The 18,732-nt window shown below is 51.2% G+C and overlaps 1 protein-coding gene across 6 annotated transcripts in view; it reads right to left on the bottom strand.

Annotated features, from left to right (window-relative positions):
* Positions 1-18,306, bottom strand: part of TCF20 (transcription factor 20) — a 105,490-nt gene extending 87,184 nt beyond the window's left edge. For 4 of the 6 annotated variants that reach the window (XM_058568217.1, XM_058568218.1, XM_058568221.1 and 1 more), the window contains exon 1: positions 18,256-18,306. In XM_058568217.1, the coding sequence (XP_058424200.1) occupies positions 18,256-18,261 (6 nt within the window). In that variant the 5' untranslated portion in view covers positions 18,262-18,306. Of the gene's footprint in view, positions 1-9,679; positions 9,990-11,090; positions 11,360-18,255 lie in introns of those variants that run through there. The other 2 variants (XM_058568219.1, XM_058568220.1) reach the window with 2 other exon arrangements.
* Positions 18,307-18,732: the final 426 nt, after the last annotated feature.

The raw sequence follows: 18,732 nt of genomic DNA, 5'->3' as shown, positions 1-18,732 counted from the left end.
TACATAGGCGTCATTTGGCCTGTGTCCCTTATCTTTAGGGGTAGCCAACCTGCAGCACTTTGCTAGACGATGTAGCAAAATTCTGAAGTTTTTTTTTAAAAGAGACATTTAATAAATGATGCAGGCTGCAATGCCCTTCACTCAGACCCAAATTTCTCCGATTCAGTATGTTAGAACTTAAATCTACTTCCACAAAGACTTCTTCAACTAAAAGATGATGAAAATTCTTAAACTCTCATGACGTTTAAACTCACAGATCTACCAGGAAAAAACAAAACAGTAGCACTAAGTTCACTGCAAGATGTACTTTTTTGCTTACGTCTGCTCACTAATACACAGGTACCTGTAAATCTGTTTAGGTTCATTTATACCGACTGTGTACACTGGGTTTATAGGAGTCATTTGGTTGGAATCTTGAGGGCATGTTCTCCATACCTCTGCCATCAAGTAGGAATTACTGAAAACAAATGAGCCTACTCCACTGTCCTCAAACTCTCCAGGAGAAATTCCCAGCACTCGTCATAGGGCAGGGCCTTATCTGGTTGGTTCACCTAAACCACTATCCTCCATTCAACCTCATCTGCTGCTGTTTTCCTTCTCAGAGACGAAGAACAACTGGCCATCACTCTAACACACCCTAAGACCCTCATCAACTCACTGCTTAGAATACTTTATCTGGCAAAATCAACTCTGTTCTTTGGCTGATATTTTCTCTAGTTTTTTCCCCCATTCCTCAGCCATTTTAGTTATTCCTAGGAATGCTTTGCAAGTTTTCTACAAATCCAAATTTAGGATTTAATACCTACTATGTGAAGCGAATATAAAGAAATAAAGATTAACAAGGCATGGTGGCCATCTAAGAATATACAATCTTGTGGTGAAATAGACATGTGCTATATTAACTGTAATCTATGACATACATCACTGTAATATATAGATAAAGATAGAAGAGGAAGACAGGACATTCCAGAGCAGAGGCCCAGAGGCAAAACGGTGCATTCACTCTCAATGCACTGAAAGGCAACGTGCCAGATGCTGGAGCTGTAAAATAAAACAAAACACAGCCCTGACCACAAGGACCTTAGAGCCTAGTGCAGTGGTGATCAAAAATATTTTCCAGTTCTTCCAGCAAAAATCTTATGCAGATACCCAAAAGATAAGAGAGATGACAAGAGTTGCTCTGGCCTGGAGCTAGAAAGAGGATGACTCTCACCTCTTCCCTCCCAGCCAGGCCACCTGGGCCCCAGACACCTCTGCAGACCTGGGGCAGCCCAGCTCTGAGGGAATAAGAGCACCTCCCACCTTACTGTGCTGTTTTGATACAACATTCAGAACACTGCCACCTACCTAACACAGTGAATGCTACATAAGTGCCAGTTATATACAACATAAGAGCTCTAGAATAATTTACAAGTCCCTTGTCTGATGAACGGGAACAGCAGAGGCATATGGAGAAGGAGCAGAACTGCCACACACAAGGCAGGAGAAGCGGAGTCCAAACCACTGGAATCCAAAACTAGACAGAGAATTGTAAAGGTCTGACCACTTTCTCTAAAATCCTAGGAAGCAGAAAGCTCATCCTGACTACTGTTACTCTCCCCCCGCAATTCTTGTTTCCTTTGTCGGCTCTCTCTGCTTCCCACCGCAGGATCCTCAAATCTTTCCCGCGTTCTTCAAGCTTCCCACTCTCCACCTTGCTCTCCTCCCTCAGCAGAGGCCCTTCACAGAACACACAGAAAAGCACTCCTCACCTTCCTGCCTCCGTGCCCATCTGTTTCCGGCCCACACACCTCTGTTTTCCTAAGAGGGGGTATTCTTACAATCCAAAGCCAATCCCCTGGATCACACAGGGCCCTGAGTTCTCCAGGAAGGTCCTCCATCCAACACTCTCTCCTGCATCTTCAACACTGACCTGCACTGGCTTCTTCCCACTTCAATTACACCTGCTCGAGGTTCTCATATATTTAAAAAGACGTCTTCCCTTGACCCCAGATTCTCCCTGCAGCTATTTTTAACTTTCCTTTCACAGCCAAACTTTAGGAAGGTCTGATTCCAAACTTATTGTCTCTATTCCTCACCTCACTTTCTCATCAACACACGACAATCCGGCTTTACTTACCCCCTCCCCTCCCAACTGACACTTCTCAGTAATCTTGGCAGCCGCCTCTGATTTGAAACACTTTCTTCCTTTCCTCATGCCATGCTCTCTGGGTTTTCCTCCTAACCTGTTTGGTGGTATCCTCTCTACTCTTTAAACACCACCCTGCTCCCTGAAATGTTCACATTCCTCAGAGTTTTGTCCTCACTCTCTCAGCACCTGTCATTATTAGCAACAATAACATAACTGGGGGTGGGGGAATGTCTAAAGCTACAAAACTTTCTAGAAGCTGACTCTGTAAAGTCTCTGTTACTGGCAGGAGATGCCAATCACTCAAGCAGGAGAAAAGGAAGCAACCAACTTCTCTACACTTACATTCCTTGTTTACCCCTGAGAGCAGTCTCATCTCCTCCTAGGCTGGAACACATATGCTAACCTCCAAGTCTTAGTCTACAGCTCAGTTCCTTCTCCTAAACGTCCGATTTTACAAGCATCTCAAACTTAAGTCTAAAGCAAAATTCATCACTTCATACCCCACCCCGATCTCCTCTTTCTCCATTGTGTTCTACTTCAATGAATGGCACCACCATCACCTAGTTTCCAAGCCAGAAGTCTTGACTCTCCTTGGCTCCTCCTCCTCTCTCACAAGTCTACCTTCTAAACAGTTCTTGCCCCATCACCACCACCCTCAAGACCTTCACTTAGTCAACACTGGCCCACTATGCTGCAGACATTAAGTACACAGCAGTGAATAAGCCAAGCTTAACCCTAGAGGGCGGAGACAAACAAAAGGAGAAGATCATTTCAGGTGGTGATACAAGATAAGAATAAAATACAGCAGGGTGAGATGTGAGGGGGCGCTACCTCAGACAGGGAGAGCCAGAGAAAACCTCGCAGAGAAGGGGACGTTTCAGCTGAACCTGAATGACAAACAGAAACGAGACTCACCCAGGTTTGGGGGGTGGAGTGCTCCAGGCAGCCGGGGGAGCCAAGTGTAAAGGTCCTAAGGCAGAAATGCCCTCGGAGGTGTTCAAGGAACAGGGCGAAGGTCAACAAGGCTGGGACTTAGGGAGCAAGGAGGCCAGGTCAGATAGGCTCCGAGGGAGGCAGGGGTCAGACAGGCCCTGGTTGGCCACCAGCAAAGCAGTGGAAAGCTACTGGAGAGTTGTGGGGAGACAACTGACATAATCCCATTTGAATTTTTAAAGATCACTTTAGCTCATAAGCGGAAAAAATGGTTTGGGAGGAGGGCAAAATTACATACAGTATATGATTCAAATAGATTTGATGAATGCCTATAAAGACTCAGAACACTTCCATCACTCTAGAAAGTTATCTCATGTCTCCTCCCAGTCAATCGCCTTCTACCCAAGCAACTATGATCTGATTTCTAGTATCACAGACAGTTTTGCCTATTCTAGAATGTCTTATAAAGGGGATCATCCATTATGCTCTTGTTTCTGGCTTTTCACTCAGCATAGCGTGAGATTCACCCTTATTACCTGTATCACTGTACATTTAATTTTCATTGCCGAGTGGTCTTGCACTGTATGGACACACCAGTTTGTTTATCCATTCTCCAGCTGACGGACATCTGGACTGTTTCCAGTTTTTGGCTACCATGAATAAAGTTGCTATGAACATTCTTGCAAAGGCTTATTTGTGGACATATATTTTCAACTCTCTTGGTTAAACACCTAGAAATGGAACTGCTGGGTCACAGGGCTGACAGACGTTTAACTTTCTAAGAAACTTCCAGTTTTCCAAAGTGGTGGCATCATTTTACACTCTTATCAGCAGTGCAGCTGAGTTCTGGCTGCCTGACTCCTAGGTGTTTTGCTTGAATAACTCCACCTGTGCCACAACCAAAATCACATTCTTTCAACTCTTCAAACATATTTTTTTCAATATCTCTTCTTTTCAGACCTTTGTAGATATCCTCCAAGCACGTTCTTCCTCCTCACCCCATCCCCTTTGCTGCCTGTCTCACGCTACTTGTTCATTCAACAAACATCCTGAAGGATGAGAAAAGGCTGGGCTGGCCAGAGTGTTCTGGGCAGAGGAAGCAGCATGTACAGAAGTCCCTGAGGTGGAAAGCTTGGTGCCTTCAGGGGACTGAGAGAAAGTAAATGTGGCTGGAGGACGGCAAGCAGAAGCAGCAGGAGAGGCAGTAGAAGAGGCAGGCAGGGGCCAGGGTATTCACAGCCGTGTGAGACAGGGGAAGGAGTTGGGAGTTTCTTCTAAGTGCTGTGAGAAACCATTAAAAATTTTTAAGTTGAGGAGAGACAGGTGACACTTGGCTGCTCTGGGCAAACAGAGGAACGGAGGCAGCCTGGAGTAGAAACGGGGAGGCCATGTTAAGAGGCAATTATAGTGTTCCAGGTAGGAGATGAGGGCAGCTCAGAGGGTAGTGGCACCAGAGCAGACAGATTCAAGTCATATTACAGAAATAGCACTGACAGTAACTTGGTGATGGATTAAACGTGGAGGGTGGTGAGAGAAGAGGAAGAATCTGATTTGAGAAACTGGATGGATGATAAAGCCACTTATGGAGAAGGTGACAAACGGAGGAGAGAGTTTTCAAGGAATATGCATTCAGTTTTGGACTTGTGAACCCAAGTTACTGGTGAGATATCAGACCAGCAGTGTGAAGCAGGAGCTGGAGGAACTGGAGGAGGTCTGGATGAAGATACCAACGTGGGGGTCGTCACACTGAGGGACAATGTAGACACTGTCACATTATGGACAATCATGAAAGCCTGGGGATATCCAAGAGTACCCAGGGAGAGAGTACACTGAAATGAGACGGTCCAGGTAAGGCCAACGTCAAGCAGAAGGGGAGAAACGAGCCACAGAGATGGGACGAGAAAGGGAGAGACAAGTCGGTGGATGAGGAAGTGAAAGGTCCTCCTCTGAGAAGCCTCCTGTGACCTTTCCAGTCAGGGTTACACGTCTTGGTACAGCACCTTGTACTTCCGCATCAGAGCACTTCTGATACCCCAGTTTAACTGCCCTTCTACGGGGCAGATATTTGAGGGCATAAAAATCAACAGGATCAGCAGGAACCAGCCCTGCTTCAGTCCAGGGTCTTGGTACATAACAGCATGATCTGGAATGTCTGCTTAGTGGACAACTACCATTCACTGAGCGTCACCTACAGGTGGTGACTCTACTTTATAATTTTCCTATTTTACTGCCTTTTCCCAACGGCCCTGAGAGAGGTATATCTCCATTTTACAGATGAGGAAACTGCGGCTCAGGCAAAATGCCCAATGCCACTGCTAATAAGTGATGGAGCCAGACTGAGGCCACACATCCTCCTTCATCACATGCTCTGCTGCCTCCGTAAAGCGCCCGTCACATGGACTTTCTACAGCAAGAGTGCCCTCCCACTTGACTGGCAAAGGAACACAAAACCTGCCCCCAGGCAACTGGTCCACCTGAGCACTAGGTTAGGGAAATGTCCAGGGGAGTAGCCCTGCTCCTCAAGAATCCCTACTCTTGTCAGGTACAGTGAATGATCTCCAGGCTCCCAAAGTAATGCTTCATACTGAGGGCACTTCTCAACGTAGAAGGGAAATCTTCCCTGAAACTGAGGACTGGAGGAGAAAAAACTTGGGACAGCTAGGGCCTTAACTCTTTTTGAATTCTAGAAGTCAATTTCAGCCACACATCAGAAATTTCCCCCTACATCAAAAAGGGCTTTATTCTAACTTCACAACTAATGCTGAACGTGGCAAAGAGCTTCTCCATGTCATCCATTCTGGACCAAGACATAAGCAGGATGAGATTATGTCTCAGGGGGCCTAAGAAACCAACACTACACATCTTGTGAAAAGTAAGAGTGGTACAATTCTCTTTATCCACGCTCTGCTTTCAAGATTGCTGTCCTTTCCCTGACCTCTTAAGACTGGAACTACATGGGCTTTTTCCTAAGTGAGGACATTAGCACCCAGAGGCGTCCTTTCCTCTTCCACTCAGGATCAACTGTGAACTACCAACCCTCTGCTGAGAGCATGGGCTACAGTGGAAAGAACACTAGCCCACCTGGCAAAGAACAGGGTCCTGGCCTTGACTCTGTCAGGGTACAGCTGCACAAGTGTGGTCAAGTCACCACCTTCTCAGCATCTTTCCTGAGTTGTAAAGCCAAAGGGCTAGCCCAGAGAATTTCTTAGGTTTCCTTCAGCCCTCTATATAGTTCCATAATCAGCACAGAGAAGGTGGGTGAAGGTATGCCGGATGCCAGCTGGCTGCCTGCACTGTTCCCTCCCCTGCCAGAGCCCCTGCTCTGAGCTAGCCTTGCCTCTCTCAACGGCCCCCACCCAAGTTCCACTCAGTCATCTGGATCCTCCATGTGAAGCAATACCTAGCAAAGTACCCAGCATACAGATGTCACTAATATTTGCTGGCTTCATTTGAAGCTTTAACAAAGTATGATGATTATAATACCCCAATCCAACTCCCTGACAAAGAAAGATAAACACAACTAAAGGATATTTCTAATAATGCCAGCACTCACCAATATTATAACACATCTCTACATATTTTATCAGAATGATTTAAAAAAAACAGAAAACATTCCTGTTCCTTGTCCTTTACAAGGTACCACTAATGATCCCTCTCTTAAGCTCTCTTGAGCCAGGTCCCCATTCACAAAGCATAAAGATATAAACAGAGGGAAGACTTCAACCAACCCACTTCTATTCCTTGGATTAACTTCTCAAGATGCTCAGGCCAAAGCAAATTATTTACTTTGTTTAATGTCATTTTCATCCATCCTACAGATCAAGTTTGACTGCCCTGCTGGCAGGAAAGGCTTCAGAAGAGGGAACATCTTCATGACCACCTTGAAGCAGCACCCCGAGTCACTGTCATATTATCTTTTTATTCTCTTCATAACTATTATCACCATCTGACATTCTTATTTGCTTACTGTTTACAGTCTGCCTCCAGAGTAGCTCTTTCTCTCTCTTGTCCACCACTGCACCGCCCATGCTTAGAATAGCGCCTATAAACACTTGGTAATGAAAATCAGAACAAACACACAGAGGAGCTCGCCAGTACACCTGAGCTAATGCTTTCTCTTTCTCAACTTCCTCACAACGAAGCATCAGATAACAAGCCACAGATATACCAATAAGTCACTTTACAGTTCATCTTCCCGCTGGGTCGTGCGCATTACCTACAAAGCAAACACACCTCTAACGCAGAAAGTACTGACTGTGTTTGTTGTCATGAAAACCTTTCACCCATACTGCACGTACCACAGATCTCAGGAGGACTTTCAACGGCCTAACTACTAATGAAAAAACTATCCAGTCTAAGTACAATGTGACCAAATTATGCTCTGTGAAAGCCTTGATTTCATTATATTTCAAATGTGTAACTCTGACGTACAGTTTCACTTCAATATAAATAAGGTTTTATTGTTTTGCTTTATTTTGTTACTTTTACCTCCAGAAAAAGAAAATGAAGGCAGCAGAGTCAGCAGCCCCAGGCAAAGCTAATGAGCACTAAGGTGCTGTGAACACAAGCCCCCACGAGGAAGAGTGCTTAAGGCATACTGTGGAAGCACCGTCCTTCATAAATGGATCTTCTGAGTCCCATCTGGTCAAACTGAGAGCAGTCACAGACGTGATTCTGTGCCCTGTAAACCAGTAACACAGACAGAAGAGACACAGCCCCTTACACATTGTATCACTCTGAGCTGATATAAGAAATTTTCAGCTCAAGACAGAATGGCAGAATTGGGTACGAAAGAGAAACTTTTAGATGAAATCTCAAGTGCACTGGCAAAACTGGCCAGGTTTGGGGAAAGTGCAAGTTTAGAAAACTCCCAGGGGTCACTAAACCACATGGCACCATCAAAATAATCATGCTTTCCAGTATTTTGTCTGAGTCCAGATTTCAAGTTCACTATAAGTTTTAAAAAAACAAAACAAAACAGGAAAGGGGGCAGAGCAGGAAATAAGGATTCCAAGGGCAATCCACCACTAGCTGATGTGTGCCCTCAGCAGGGAGTGAGCTGGGACGGACCTAGTGAAGGCTCTGGAGCCACGGGCAGGACCGTCACATCCCAGCCCTGCCCCTCACTAGCTCTAGGACCTCTCAGGAAAAGGAAACACAATCTACCTCTCAGGTCTGTTGGGTGGACTTGGAAAAAACAAGTTAAAATCTTGAATAGAATCTAGTATACTGAATTTGGCTTTTTCTTTTAAACAAACCTTAGCAACTTTTCCTATCTATACGAAGACAAGGTTGAACTCATCAGACGAAGTGCAACTCGAATTTCTTGGTCTAAACAGATGTTATTTCAACTCCACTCCTTTCCATTTTATGAAGTTTAAAAAAAAAAAGTATACTACTAAAAGGTTATAGAACCTAAAACCCATGACTCCTGATATCTCACCACCTTGACAAGCTTCTCTCACGTACGTGTAGACGAAGAGCTTCACAGTAACTTTTTCCTGCTAAGTTATAACATAAATGTAAATACATGTGAGTGTCATAACTGCTTACAATTTAAGTAACTAGAGTTTTTAAAATCCCATGCTAAACACAAGGCCATCATTCAAATACCAACATAGAAGAAATTGCTTGTTTTGAGAAACTCCAGATAATCTGGGTAGCTATATAAAAGTTTCTACCTATATGATAGGCCTGATGTTAACATACAAGAAAAATCCTACCAATCCATCTCCAAAGTCAACATTATGAGCACACCTCCCAATGCTAGGAGCCTTTCTGATACTGTACAGACTGAATTAAAAAGTGATCTAAGAAGGACATATTACACCACATTACACACACGTCCTGCAAGCCTAACAGTTCTAAAAATTTAAGACAAACGGGACCAACTTCTGAGGCTGGTCTAGAAGGACTAACCAGGCTAAAGCACAGCCTAAGGCCCTCGCACATCATAAAATCAGTGAAACTAATTGGGGTTCTTCAGCATCTGAGACGAAGCATTAAGGAATAAATTGGGGACGCAAATAATTAGTGCACCCTGAGGTGACGGTTAATTCCACCAGCATACCATTCCACAGGAGACATTATGGAATTCCACTTTATCCCTACTCTGAGAATACTGACACTGGAAATTTCACAAGTTAGCCAAATGCCAAATACCCCTTGAAAAAACTTTAAGTAAGATCCCTCCACAATCCCCTGCAGAGAAAGATCTTCCAACTCTGCAGAGCCAACCAACACACAGACCCAAACACACTTATGTTACCCACAGTTCCAAGTAGTTAAACGTTCTCCGAAATCTTTTCCTGATAACTTCTTCTCGCACAAAGACAAAAAAAAAAAACAAGGTACATTCAGCATAGGCTAGAACATAACACTTTCGGAGAAGCACAGAACAGCATCTGGGATTTAAGGAAAAACTGTACCTTGACCAAGTTTTGTGCTCTGTTGGAGAAGGAAGAGGCTGGAAACTAAAAAGGGAGACAAGCTTTTAAAAGCCAGGTAAGGTACAGCCTGCATTTCTCAGGAAGGTGCCCTACAGGCTAAAACAAAAGCAGAAAATGGGAGAGACAAAAACAAAACAAACTACCCAAAACCCCTGTAATGCCTGACCTGGAAGTCTTCATTTAACAGACGAGGAAACTGGCGCCCTGAGAGAGTAGGTAACGTGGCCAGGGTTACAGTTTAGTTGGTGGCACAGCTTGCAGCAGATTCCTGGTCTCCCAGGTCGGACCTCAGCACAGTTTCCCGCAACGCCGAGCCGCCACCCCATGTAAGATGTTTTATAAAAACTCTTCACTAAGGCTGTTAACATAAGGGTCCAATTATCATTCAAAGATCTGCCTGTTAGATAATAGCTCGAAAATTCCATCCATTTTACAGCAGTTACCAGAGTCATCTAATCTTCGAGGGGGGAAAAAAAGCAAAGGGGGGGGGAGAATCCTAATTTTGATCCGTCCCCTAAGGACAAACTAAAAGGTTGCACAGACAGGCAGACAGTGCTAGTATCCACAACCACAAAAACAGACAATAATCCCCACCCACAGGCCCAGGAGGCGGCCGCTCCACGGCACCGCCCCCCCCAACTCACTAAATTCCACTCCCATCCCGGCACACAGGAGACATTCCACCTCCCGCCGCTGCCAGCGCGGGCTGGGCCGGGTCGGCCACTCTCCTGGAACCAACACTTTCCCCCCAAAAGAGGGATGAGACGCTTAGAGCCTCGGGCGCCCAAACGAGCGTTCGCTCGCACCCGGGGACCCCGGGATCGCACACTCCGCCCCGCTCACCGCGGGGGGAGGGAAGGAGGCCCCACGCAGGAAGTGTGTCCTGCGCTCTGCTCCCCGCTCCCCGCCCCCCGCGCCGGGACCTCGCGCCCCGCCAGCCGGGACCTGCCCTCCGCACCCCCGCGGCGAGCGGCAGCCGCGTCCACATGGTCTCAGGTGTTCACATGGCCATCCCGGGCCCCGTCCCTCCCGCGGCAGGGGCGCGCTCCGACTCCCGGGCGCACCGGCGCCGCTCTCGCTCGCCCCCCCCCCGGCCCCTCCTCGCCCCGAGCCCGGCCCTGCTCCTGCCGGCCTCACCCCTGCCCGCAGCGAAGAGGCCGGCGCCGCCGGACCCCCGGGGCTGCCAGGGGCCGGAGGCGCTGACCCCGCCGACCCCCGGGCGCCGCCCGCTCACACCCGCCGCCCTTGCACCCGAGGCCACGACGAGCAGGTACCTCCCCCAGCGCCCAAGCCCGGCCGGACTCCCAGGCCGGCCCGAGACCCCTCAGCGCCCCGCTGCCAGGCCGGGCCCCTGCCCCTCAGCACCCCCTTGCCGGGCCAGGCCGCGCCTCTCTGCGCCCCCGGCGCGGGCCGGGCAGGCGATTCGGCTCAGCACCCTGAGCCCCAGCCTCAGAGTCGGGGGCGCCACACTCCCAGGTCGGGCCGGGCCAGGACCTCTGCCCCCAGGCCACACACCCGGCCCGGCGGCAGCCCCCAGCCCTGACCCCGCCGTTCCCCTTCCGGCCGGCGGCGGTTACCTGCGCGAGCCCCCCGCCCGGTCCCGCAGCCTCGGCCGGGGGCGGGAGGGGAGGGAGCGGCGGCGGCGGGCGGCGCTGCGCGGGGTGGGGGCGGGGGAGCCTCCGCCGCCTCCAGCTCGGGCGCCCGGGCCGGCGGCGGGGCGGGCCGGGGCCGCGGCCCCTCGAGGCTCGCTCCGGCCCGCGCGCTCGCCCCCCGGTCGGGCGCGCCTCAGGGCGGGCTCCCCCGGCGGAGGCCGCAGCCGCCTCGCAGGGGCCGAAAGCGGCTCGGCTCGGGGTTTTTTCTCTCCATTCTCCCAACACACAGGAAATAACAGAGCGTCAGGTGACGGCGCGCGGCCAATGGGGAGGCTCCGGGCCGCGGCGCGCGGGCGGGCGGGAGGGCGCGCGGCGGGCGGTGCGCGCGGCGGGGGCGGGGCGGCGGGGGCGGGGCCGGCGGGCGCGCGCGTGCCCACCCGCGTGCGGCGCGCCGAGGCCTGCGCGCGCCGGGCCGGGGCCGCGGAGACCCCCGCCCGGCGGCCGGGGTCGCGCGGGGTTCCCTCGGCGGCCGCGGGGCGCAGCGCGCGTGTCCCGCCGCTCGCCCAGTGCCATCTTGGCCGGGCCGTCCTGGGAGTGGCCGCGAGCCAACTTTCTGGGGAGTTGGTGGCCCAGAATCTCTCCCTGGGATTTCTGGAGTTCCCTGGAGCCTCCAAAGCCAGAATCGCGCCTCTGGCAGCCCGGGCAGCCCTCGGGCGAAGGCCCGGCCTCCTCTCGGTAACTTGCTTCGTGGGGCAGGGCACGGGGGCGGCTCCCGCCCGCAAAGTGCCCTCTGGGCCCGGCAGGCCTGGTTCCCCTGCCGCCTCGGCCCCTTGGTGCCACGCGTCCTTGGATGAATGACTTGGGCCCTCTCTAGCCTCAGTTTCCTCCGCAATAAAAGCGAGGCGCGGGGAGGCCCACCAACCTCACCTGTGAAATAGATGCTCACCAAATGCCAGTTGCCTTTGCCTGCGGAGGCATTAAAAATCTGCATCGCCTGGCTAGCTGGACCCAGGGTCCAGAATTAATTTGGAGATAAAGTGGATTTGCGGTGCCAAGGCCTCAGGCCAGTTCCCAGTCTTCCTTTGCAAACCTTATGTACATTTTATGGAGCAAAGGAATGGCTTGATGCTTTTTGTTTTTTAAAGAAAATCTCAGTTGTAGAACCACCGCTGAGATGTTTGTGCCGCGTGACCCACTGCTACCAAAAGTGAGAAAGCCAGTGAGGGTGGGATGTGTTTGGAGTGTTTGTGATCCTGCCTCTAAGCCACCCAGTGACCTGGCCAAATTCTCTCCCCACTCTAGGCCTGCTTCCCTTCAGTACAGTAGGAAGGAGGAGAGTTTGGACTAGATGTCCCTAATGCTGGCTAAAATTGCTGATTCTAAATTAGGCCCCCATCTGCCCTAGATGTTAGGGGAGTATGTGGCTTCCTTTCCTGAAGCAACCCAACTTGAAAGTGAATTCGAGTTGCAAGAGCACTTCAGGCAGCAGGTGGAGACTGATAGGAACCAGGTGTGGCCTGGGGTCCAGATTTCAGTATATTTGAGGTACACAGCTCCCCAGAGCCTGGCTCTGCCCTTTCACCTCACCCCACCTAGCCTGAGACATTAACGCTTTGCCTTGCCTGGGGCCACCAAGGAGGGTCCTGGCTATGGCAACACCTGCCCCCAACAAAGGGATCCGAGGCAGGGCCTGAGCTGGTTCTGCACCTAAGGAGGCTGTGGTTGGGGAAGGCCGTGATTTCTCCTGGCTTCTGTCCAATCTCACAAATTGGGGGCCCTCTCCAATGTGGGTCAGGACTATTCTTAGAGACTTGATTCCCAAACACTTCTCGCATGCCAGGTGGGGTGCCGGGCTCTTCCCGCCCAGAGCTGAGCAGGCTGCCAGGCCCTGCCCTCTGGCTGTTCCCATTGTTCTGTGAGTTTCATTTTCAAATTCTTTGGCACCAAGACTTGAAAAGACCAGTGCTGGCTTCTGCACCAGGGCTGCAGAAGGAAAGGTGGAGGGACTCAGCACAGACCCTTGTTTTCTGGACTAACGTGGGAGGATGCAGGGGAGCTTCCTGAACACAGGGTGTTGGAGGCACCCCGAATTTCTTTGGAGAATTCATGAAGAAAAAGGAAGCCCTTTTCCTTGTAGCCTTCTGCCCCATCATTCTTCCCTTTCTTTCCCTTCTTCCTCAGTTCACTCGGGCCTTAGACTGGGGGACTGGAACATGAAAGGGATGGTGACAAGCTGTGCAGAGCCCCACTGAGAAGGGAAAGAACGCAGACAGATGACTGGAGTCCAGGCTCCTGTTTGCTCCTACCTCTTGTCCTCAGACTGACCCTCTCCCCACCCCTTCGGACCCGGCCGGATCATTGCCCAACTGACCTCCACCTGGCAACTTCCCCAGTCCTAGGGCCAGGCCAGCCTAGAGCTCTCCACCCCTGGACCTCTTCACCCCTTTCCCTTTCGGTACCATTAAAAAGAATGTGTGTGGGTGTCATGGCTAACAGACAGATTTGGGTTACTCTTGTGCTGTATAGCCTTGGAGAAGTGACTTCACCTCTGTGAACCTTGGTTTCCTCAGCTGTAAAATGGGGATAATATGACCCCACTCATAAGGTGTTATGGGAATCTAAAGAGCTCTGCATAAAGAATTCAGTAGAGTACCAGGCACCTATTAACAATAGCTGCAATTCTGTGATGTGGACACAATCTGACACAGCAGACTGAGACTCAGAGAGGCTGTCACTGCCTAAGATCCCACAGTGGCGGGGGCTCAGCAACTGGGAGCCCCTCCTCCTGGATCACATTAGCCTCTTCTATTGTTCTCTCATTGTCTTATCTGCGTGGATCCTGTTTTTCCTACCACACCTTAAGGAAAGGACAGTAGATTAGTTGGGTGTTTTTCCTCTCTCCTAACCCAGTCCACTCGAAAAATACTTATTGAACTGAATCAGTGGTTTCAATTCCAGAAGCAAAATTAATCCTCTCCCTCCTCCTCCAGCTCAGAGATGGCTTTTGGAAACCCTGTGTCACTCCCTTTATTACAAACTCCTCTGCGCTCCCCTAGGCGCCTGGGCCACTCCGGGATTACAAATGGAGCCTTCTGCCTCTAGGTCACTGATTCCGCTACCATCTGTCAGCGCGGATTGATTGAGGAGACTGGCCCTGCTCGGCAGATCGGTGACTTGTGCGAAGTGAGCCAGTGCCTTCAGCGGCAGGCGGACATCCTTCCTCTCACTCTCCAGCTCTCTCGGGCACACGTACAGCCCTCACCTTTATCCTTCAAGGGGCCCCAGCTCTCCTTCCTCTCAGGGGGGTGGGGGGGGGCCTCCTGCTAACTCCAGCACACCAAGAGGGAGGCCTGGTATTCCTGCTCACGGTACTCCAGGAGACAACTTCCAAAAGCCTCTGGTTAAGAGTGGGGAACCCCCCACAGCATCCTGCGGAAACTGTCCCAAACCAGGCACTTTCCCCACGAGAAGCAGATGGATGCCAAGAGTGCAAACAGCAGGGGGGGCCAGATCCCTTGTGGGCACGCCTTCATTCCACACGGAGCACCTGCTGTGTGCCAGGCTGCAAGCTCTGATGGAGGGATCACAGGGGCTCAGAGTAATTCTTTCTGGGGTCAGATCAGGGCAGGCTCTAAGAGTAAAGGGGTGGAGGCGGCTTCAAATAGAGAACCAGGGAACACCAAGACTTAGCAGTGCAGGGACAGCCACCTGCCGTTCCCAGGAGGGTGTGCCCCGTGCAGGGCTAGGGGACTGAGAGATGACACTGCAGAGGGAGGCAAGGGTAGGATCCCGCAGGGCCTTGTACCTGTGACACGCTCGGCAGGAATTTGTTTCACAGGGCCTCACAGTGACCTCTGCTCAGGAGGCCAGCCCCTCAACTCTGCCCGCCACCCCATTCCTCCAGGATTGAAGTTGTGGCTCTCTCCACAGCTCCCACTGGTCACACTGAGCTATTTGTGACTGTGTCCATCTCTCCCAAGGGACTGTGAGCATTTGCAGGGCAGAGACTCGGCTTCCCTCGGGTCTCTGGCATCCTGTGCAGGGCAGCCATGTCCATAAAGATGATAATGTTAACAATGGTGATACAGCCAGAGGAATCCAAGTTACTGTGAACAGGCACTGTGTCTGCAACAAGCTGATGAGGTTGGTACTGTTATCACCCCACTTTACAGATGGGGCCACTGAGGCCCAGTGAGTTTAAATAACTTGTCCCAAGTTACACAGCTGAGAAGAGGCCAAGCTGGGATTTGAACCCAGGTCCTCGGAGGTTGCAGTCTTAACCACCAAGCTCCCCAGCACTCAGTAAACAATGGAAAGATGGATGGATGCAGACAGCTGGTGGGTCCCCAAGTCTGCAGGTGGACAGGGAAGGAGACGTGAGAGGAAGCAGGGCCGGCACCAGCCTCTCCCCACAAGGAACACGTGAAAGCCCTGGAGCCTGGGCAGGTGGCAGGCGCTGGACCCTCAGACCCCATGCTTAGAAGACCCAGGCCTGCCCAACAGGCAGCAGCTGCTGTGCATCAGGTGAGCAGAGAGAAGCCGGAGGAGACACAGCTGAGCGACCGGAGGCCCTGCAGCCTGGCCGCACGGGGGATCACCCCTCAGCCCGCTCGGCACCCCTGCCCCTGGTCTCACCAATGTGTGTCCTTCAGCAAATCATCCAATGGCTCTGAGCCTCAGTTTCTTCATCTGGAAATTGGAATGGGTGGGAGGAGAGGCTGAGTGATCTGCCTACCTCCAGGGAGTCTGGTCCCTTGTCTGGGTGACCCCATTCATTCCTCCCCACAAACATATGAGGCAGGGACTGTCATCTTCATTGTACAGAGCAGGAAATGCACACGTAGAGGTTAAGAGACTTGCCGGAGGTCACACAGCAAGCAAGCAGCAGAGCTGGGATTTGAACTCTGCCTTCTGGCTCCAGAGCCCCCACTGTGTCACTTACAGCACTATGAAGAGGGCAAGTAGAGACGAAAGGATCCCACAAGAGTACCGACAAAGGCACGTTCCAAGCACTTTACCTGCATTAACTCACTTAATCCTTCCAACGGCCCTATGAGGTGGGTACTGTTCTTACCTCATTTTGCAGATGAGGAAACCGGGCACAGAGCAGCTAGGAACCGGCAGAGTTGGAATCCGAACCCAGGCAGGTGGGACTGCAGAGCCCCTGCATCGCTTTATCACAAGATAACAATAGCGAGCTTCCTTTCCACTGGGATTATTTCTGCTTGAGAGCTCAAGACTTTTAGCCCCATCACTGTCGGGTTCCACGGGAAGGCAGCGCTGCATGCTGAGGCATGCTGGGAAAAGACTTTGTTCCTTCCTGTTTTGTTGACATGCTTTTCATTTTAAGCCTGAAACCCAAGCTCCCTGTGAAGAATTCAAACCGTGGAGAAAAACGTGGCCGTGCTACGGCCACTACCTCCTGAGCCTCCTGTGTCCCCTGTGCTTGGGGCTCCAGGTGTGTCCTGGCACTTGATCTTCACAACACCTGGGCAGCCCCCACTTCACAGCGGAAGAAACTGAAGCCCAGAGCTGCTAACAGGATGCCCAAAGGCACGCAGCTGCTAAGTGACAGATCTGGGACTTGGCCCCAGGTCCTTCTTGAGAATCCTGGCTCTTCTGACCACATCAGCTGCCCCCCATGGGGGCACAGAGGTGAGTCTTGTTTGCTGGGTTTTGACAGAAATGTTTCTGCTCATCTTCTGCCACAGGCTGGTCCCTCAGTGCCACTCAGAAGGCACCAGGACACGTGTGGGGTCGCGGAGCTGGATGCTGCCTTCTTGATCAGAGAAACTGAGAAATGTGGACACCGATGGTCCCTCCACTCCGTCTCTGCTTCTAGTAACTCGGGAATGGCTGCCCTGCCACCAAGGCGATTGTCTTCTGGAAGCAGCCACACTGTGTGAGTGGGGTTCCTTATCGCTGCCCTGCATCTCCCTGGAGCTCTCGAGGATAACGGCCAAGGCTCACGTGTGATTCCAGGGAAACAGAAAGCAGCAGAGTCGATGGATTCTCCAACTCCCAACCGGCCCTCTTGACGCAGCCTCTTTTCCCGGCCCCCCATCTGCAGCAGACTCATTACAGTTACCCAGAGACAGCTCTGACCCTATTCCTCCTGGCTCAGAGCTTGTCCATGGGTCCCAAGGGGCTTCAGAATTCAAGTCGGTTCTCATCCACCTGGAACGCAAAGCCTTTGTCTGGCCCCAGCTCACCTCTCCAGCCTTCTCCCACATGTCCCATTCTGCCTCTTTGCCAAACCAAACAAGCTGTGTTCCCATCATATGCCTGTTTGCTCCCCGAAGCAGGAAGCCCTTCCCTCTTCCCTTCCCTACAGATTGAAATTATATCCTCTTTCAAGTCTTACTCAAATGCCACCACCTCCACGAAACCTTACCTAATCCTCATCATAAATTCATTCAACAAACATTGATTGAGCCCTTATCATATGCCAGGTATTGAGCCCAAGGGTCCCTGTTGTCATGGAGCTTACAGTCCCATGGGGCCATTAGAGAGAAAGTGAATCATCACATAATCATTTGGTAACAGCCGTGATACACATTAGTAAGAAAGCATGGCAGGTGCACAGAGAGTACATAATGGGACCTTGGGTCTTGGGGATCCAGGACATTTGAGCTGAGACTGAAGAACAGATAGGAAGTAGCTATGCGATGAGGTAGGAAGAGAGCTTCAGGCAGCAGGCACAGCATGAGCAAAGGCCCTGAGGCAGGAGGGCACAAGTAGATCTCCAGGAGGGGAAAGGAGGACAGTGTAATTTAAGTGAAATGAGAAAGCTTGAGATGCAGCTGGAGCAAGACAGTGCACGCAACAAAAGGCTTGGGGACTTTATCCCAAGGGCAGAGGGGAGCTGCTGAAGGAGTCCCAGCAGAGGACACAAGCCAATATTCATTTATAAACCATCCTGCCAGCTGCCCTGTGGCTGAGCGTCTTGTGAAAAGCCCACCAGCTTTGCATCCAGCCACCCCTGAACCTCGGACATCTGGTCATCAGGTCTGGAGTTTTCAAATCCTTCCTCCTGGACTGAGCTCTCCAGGGCAGGGCTGACCTCTGGCCCTCCCACATCATCCCCAGCACCGGGAGCTGCTCCAAAAACATTTGTGGGACGAACTAACAGAGAGGACAAGACACTTACCAGCATTTCCCCTGGAAGGGGCCAGGCTGCCTGAGGGGCCTTCCACGTTCTCTGGAAATCACAAAATTCAAGGATTTTAGTGAGGCCACTACTCAGGGCGCCCTGGAGAGAAGAGTCAGCATCCCACTGATATCCACACCCAGGGGCCGCATCCAGCATGACACCATGCAGGCATCGCCCGTGTCCATCTCGTGGATGACCAGAAACAGGACCGAAAGCGCTCACCAACTGTAAGGGGCTTTCGAGCTGACAAAGCACATTTCGCATGCGCAGTCTCACAGAGGGTCAACCCTCTGAGGTGGGGAGGGTTACTGCCCCGTTTACAGATGAGGAAACTGAGGCCCAGGAAAGGGAGGGTCCCTGGCAAGTCGTGGCAAAGCCAAGACCAGAACCTGACAACAGTTCAGGCTACTTATGGCCCTCATGGGGTTAAGAAAGCTTTCTAGAAATTTCTTTAAAAAATGTCTTAAAGGGACA

Source organism: Diceros bicornis, chromosome 25 (genome assembly GCF_020826845.1).
Source record: "Diceros bicornis minor isolate mBicDic1 chromosome 25, mDicBic1.mat.cur, whole genome shotgun sequence".
In the NCBI taxonomy this organism is placed as follows: domain Eukaryota; kingdom Metazoa; phylum Chordata; class Mammalia; order Perissodactyla; family Rhinocerotidae; genus Diceros; species Diceros bicornis.
Note: the sequence above shows the minus strand (reverse complement) of the source record. Positions and strands in the feature narration are given on the sequence as shown.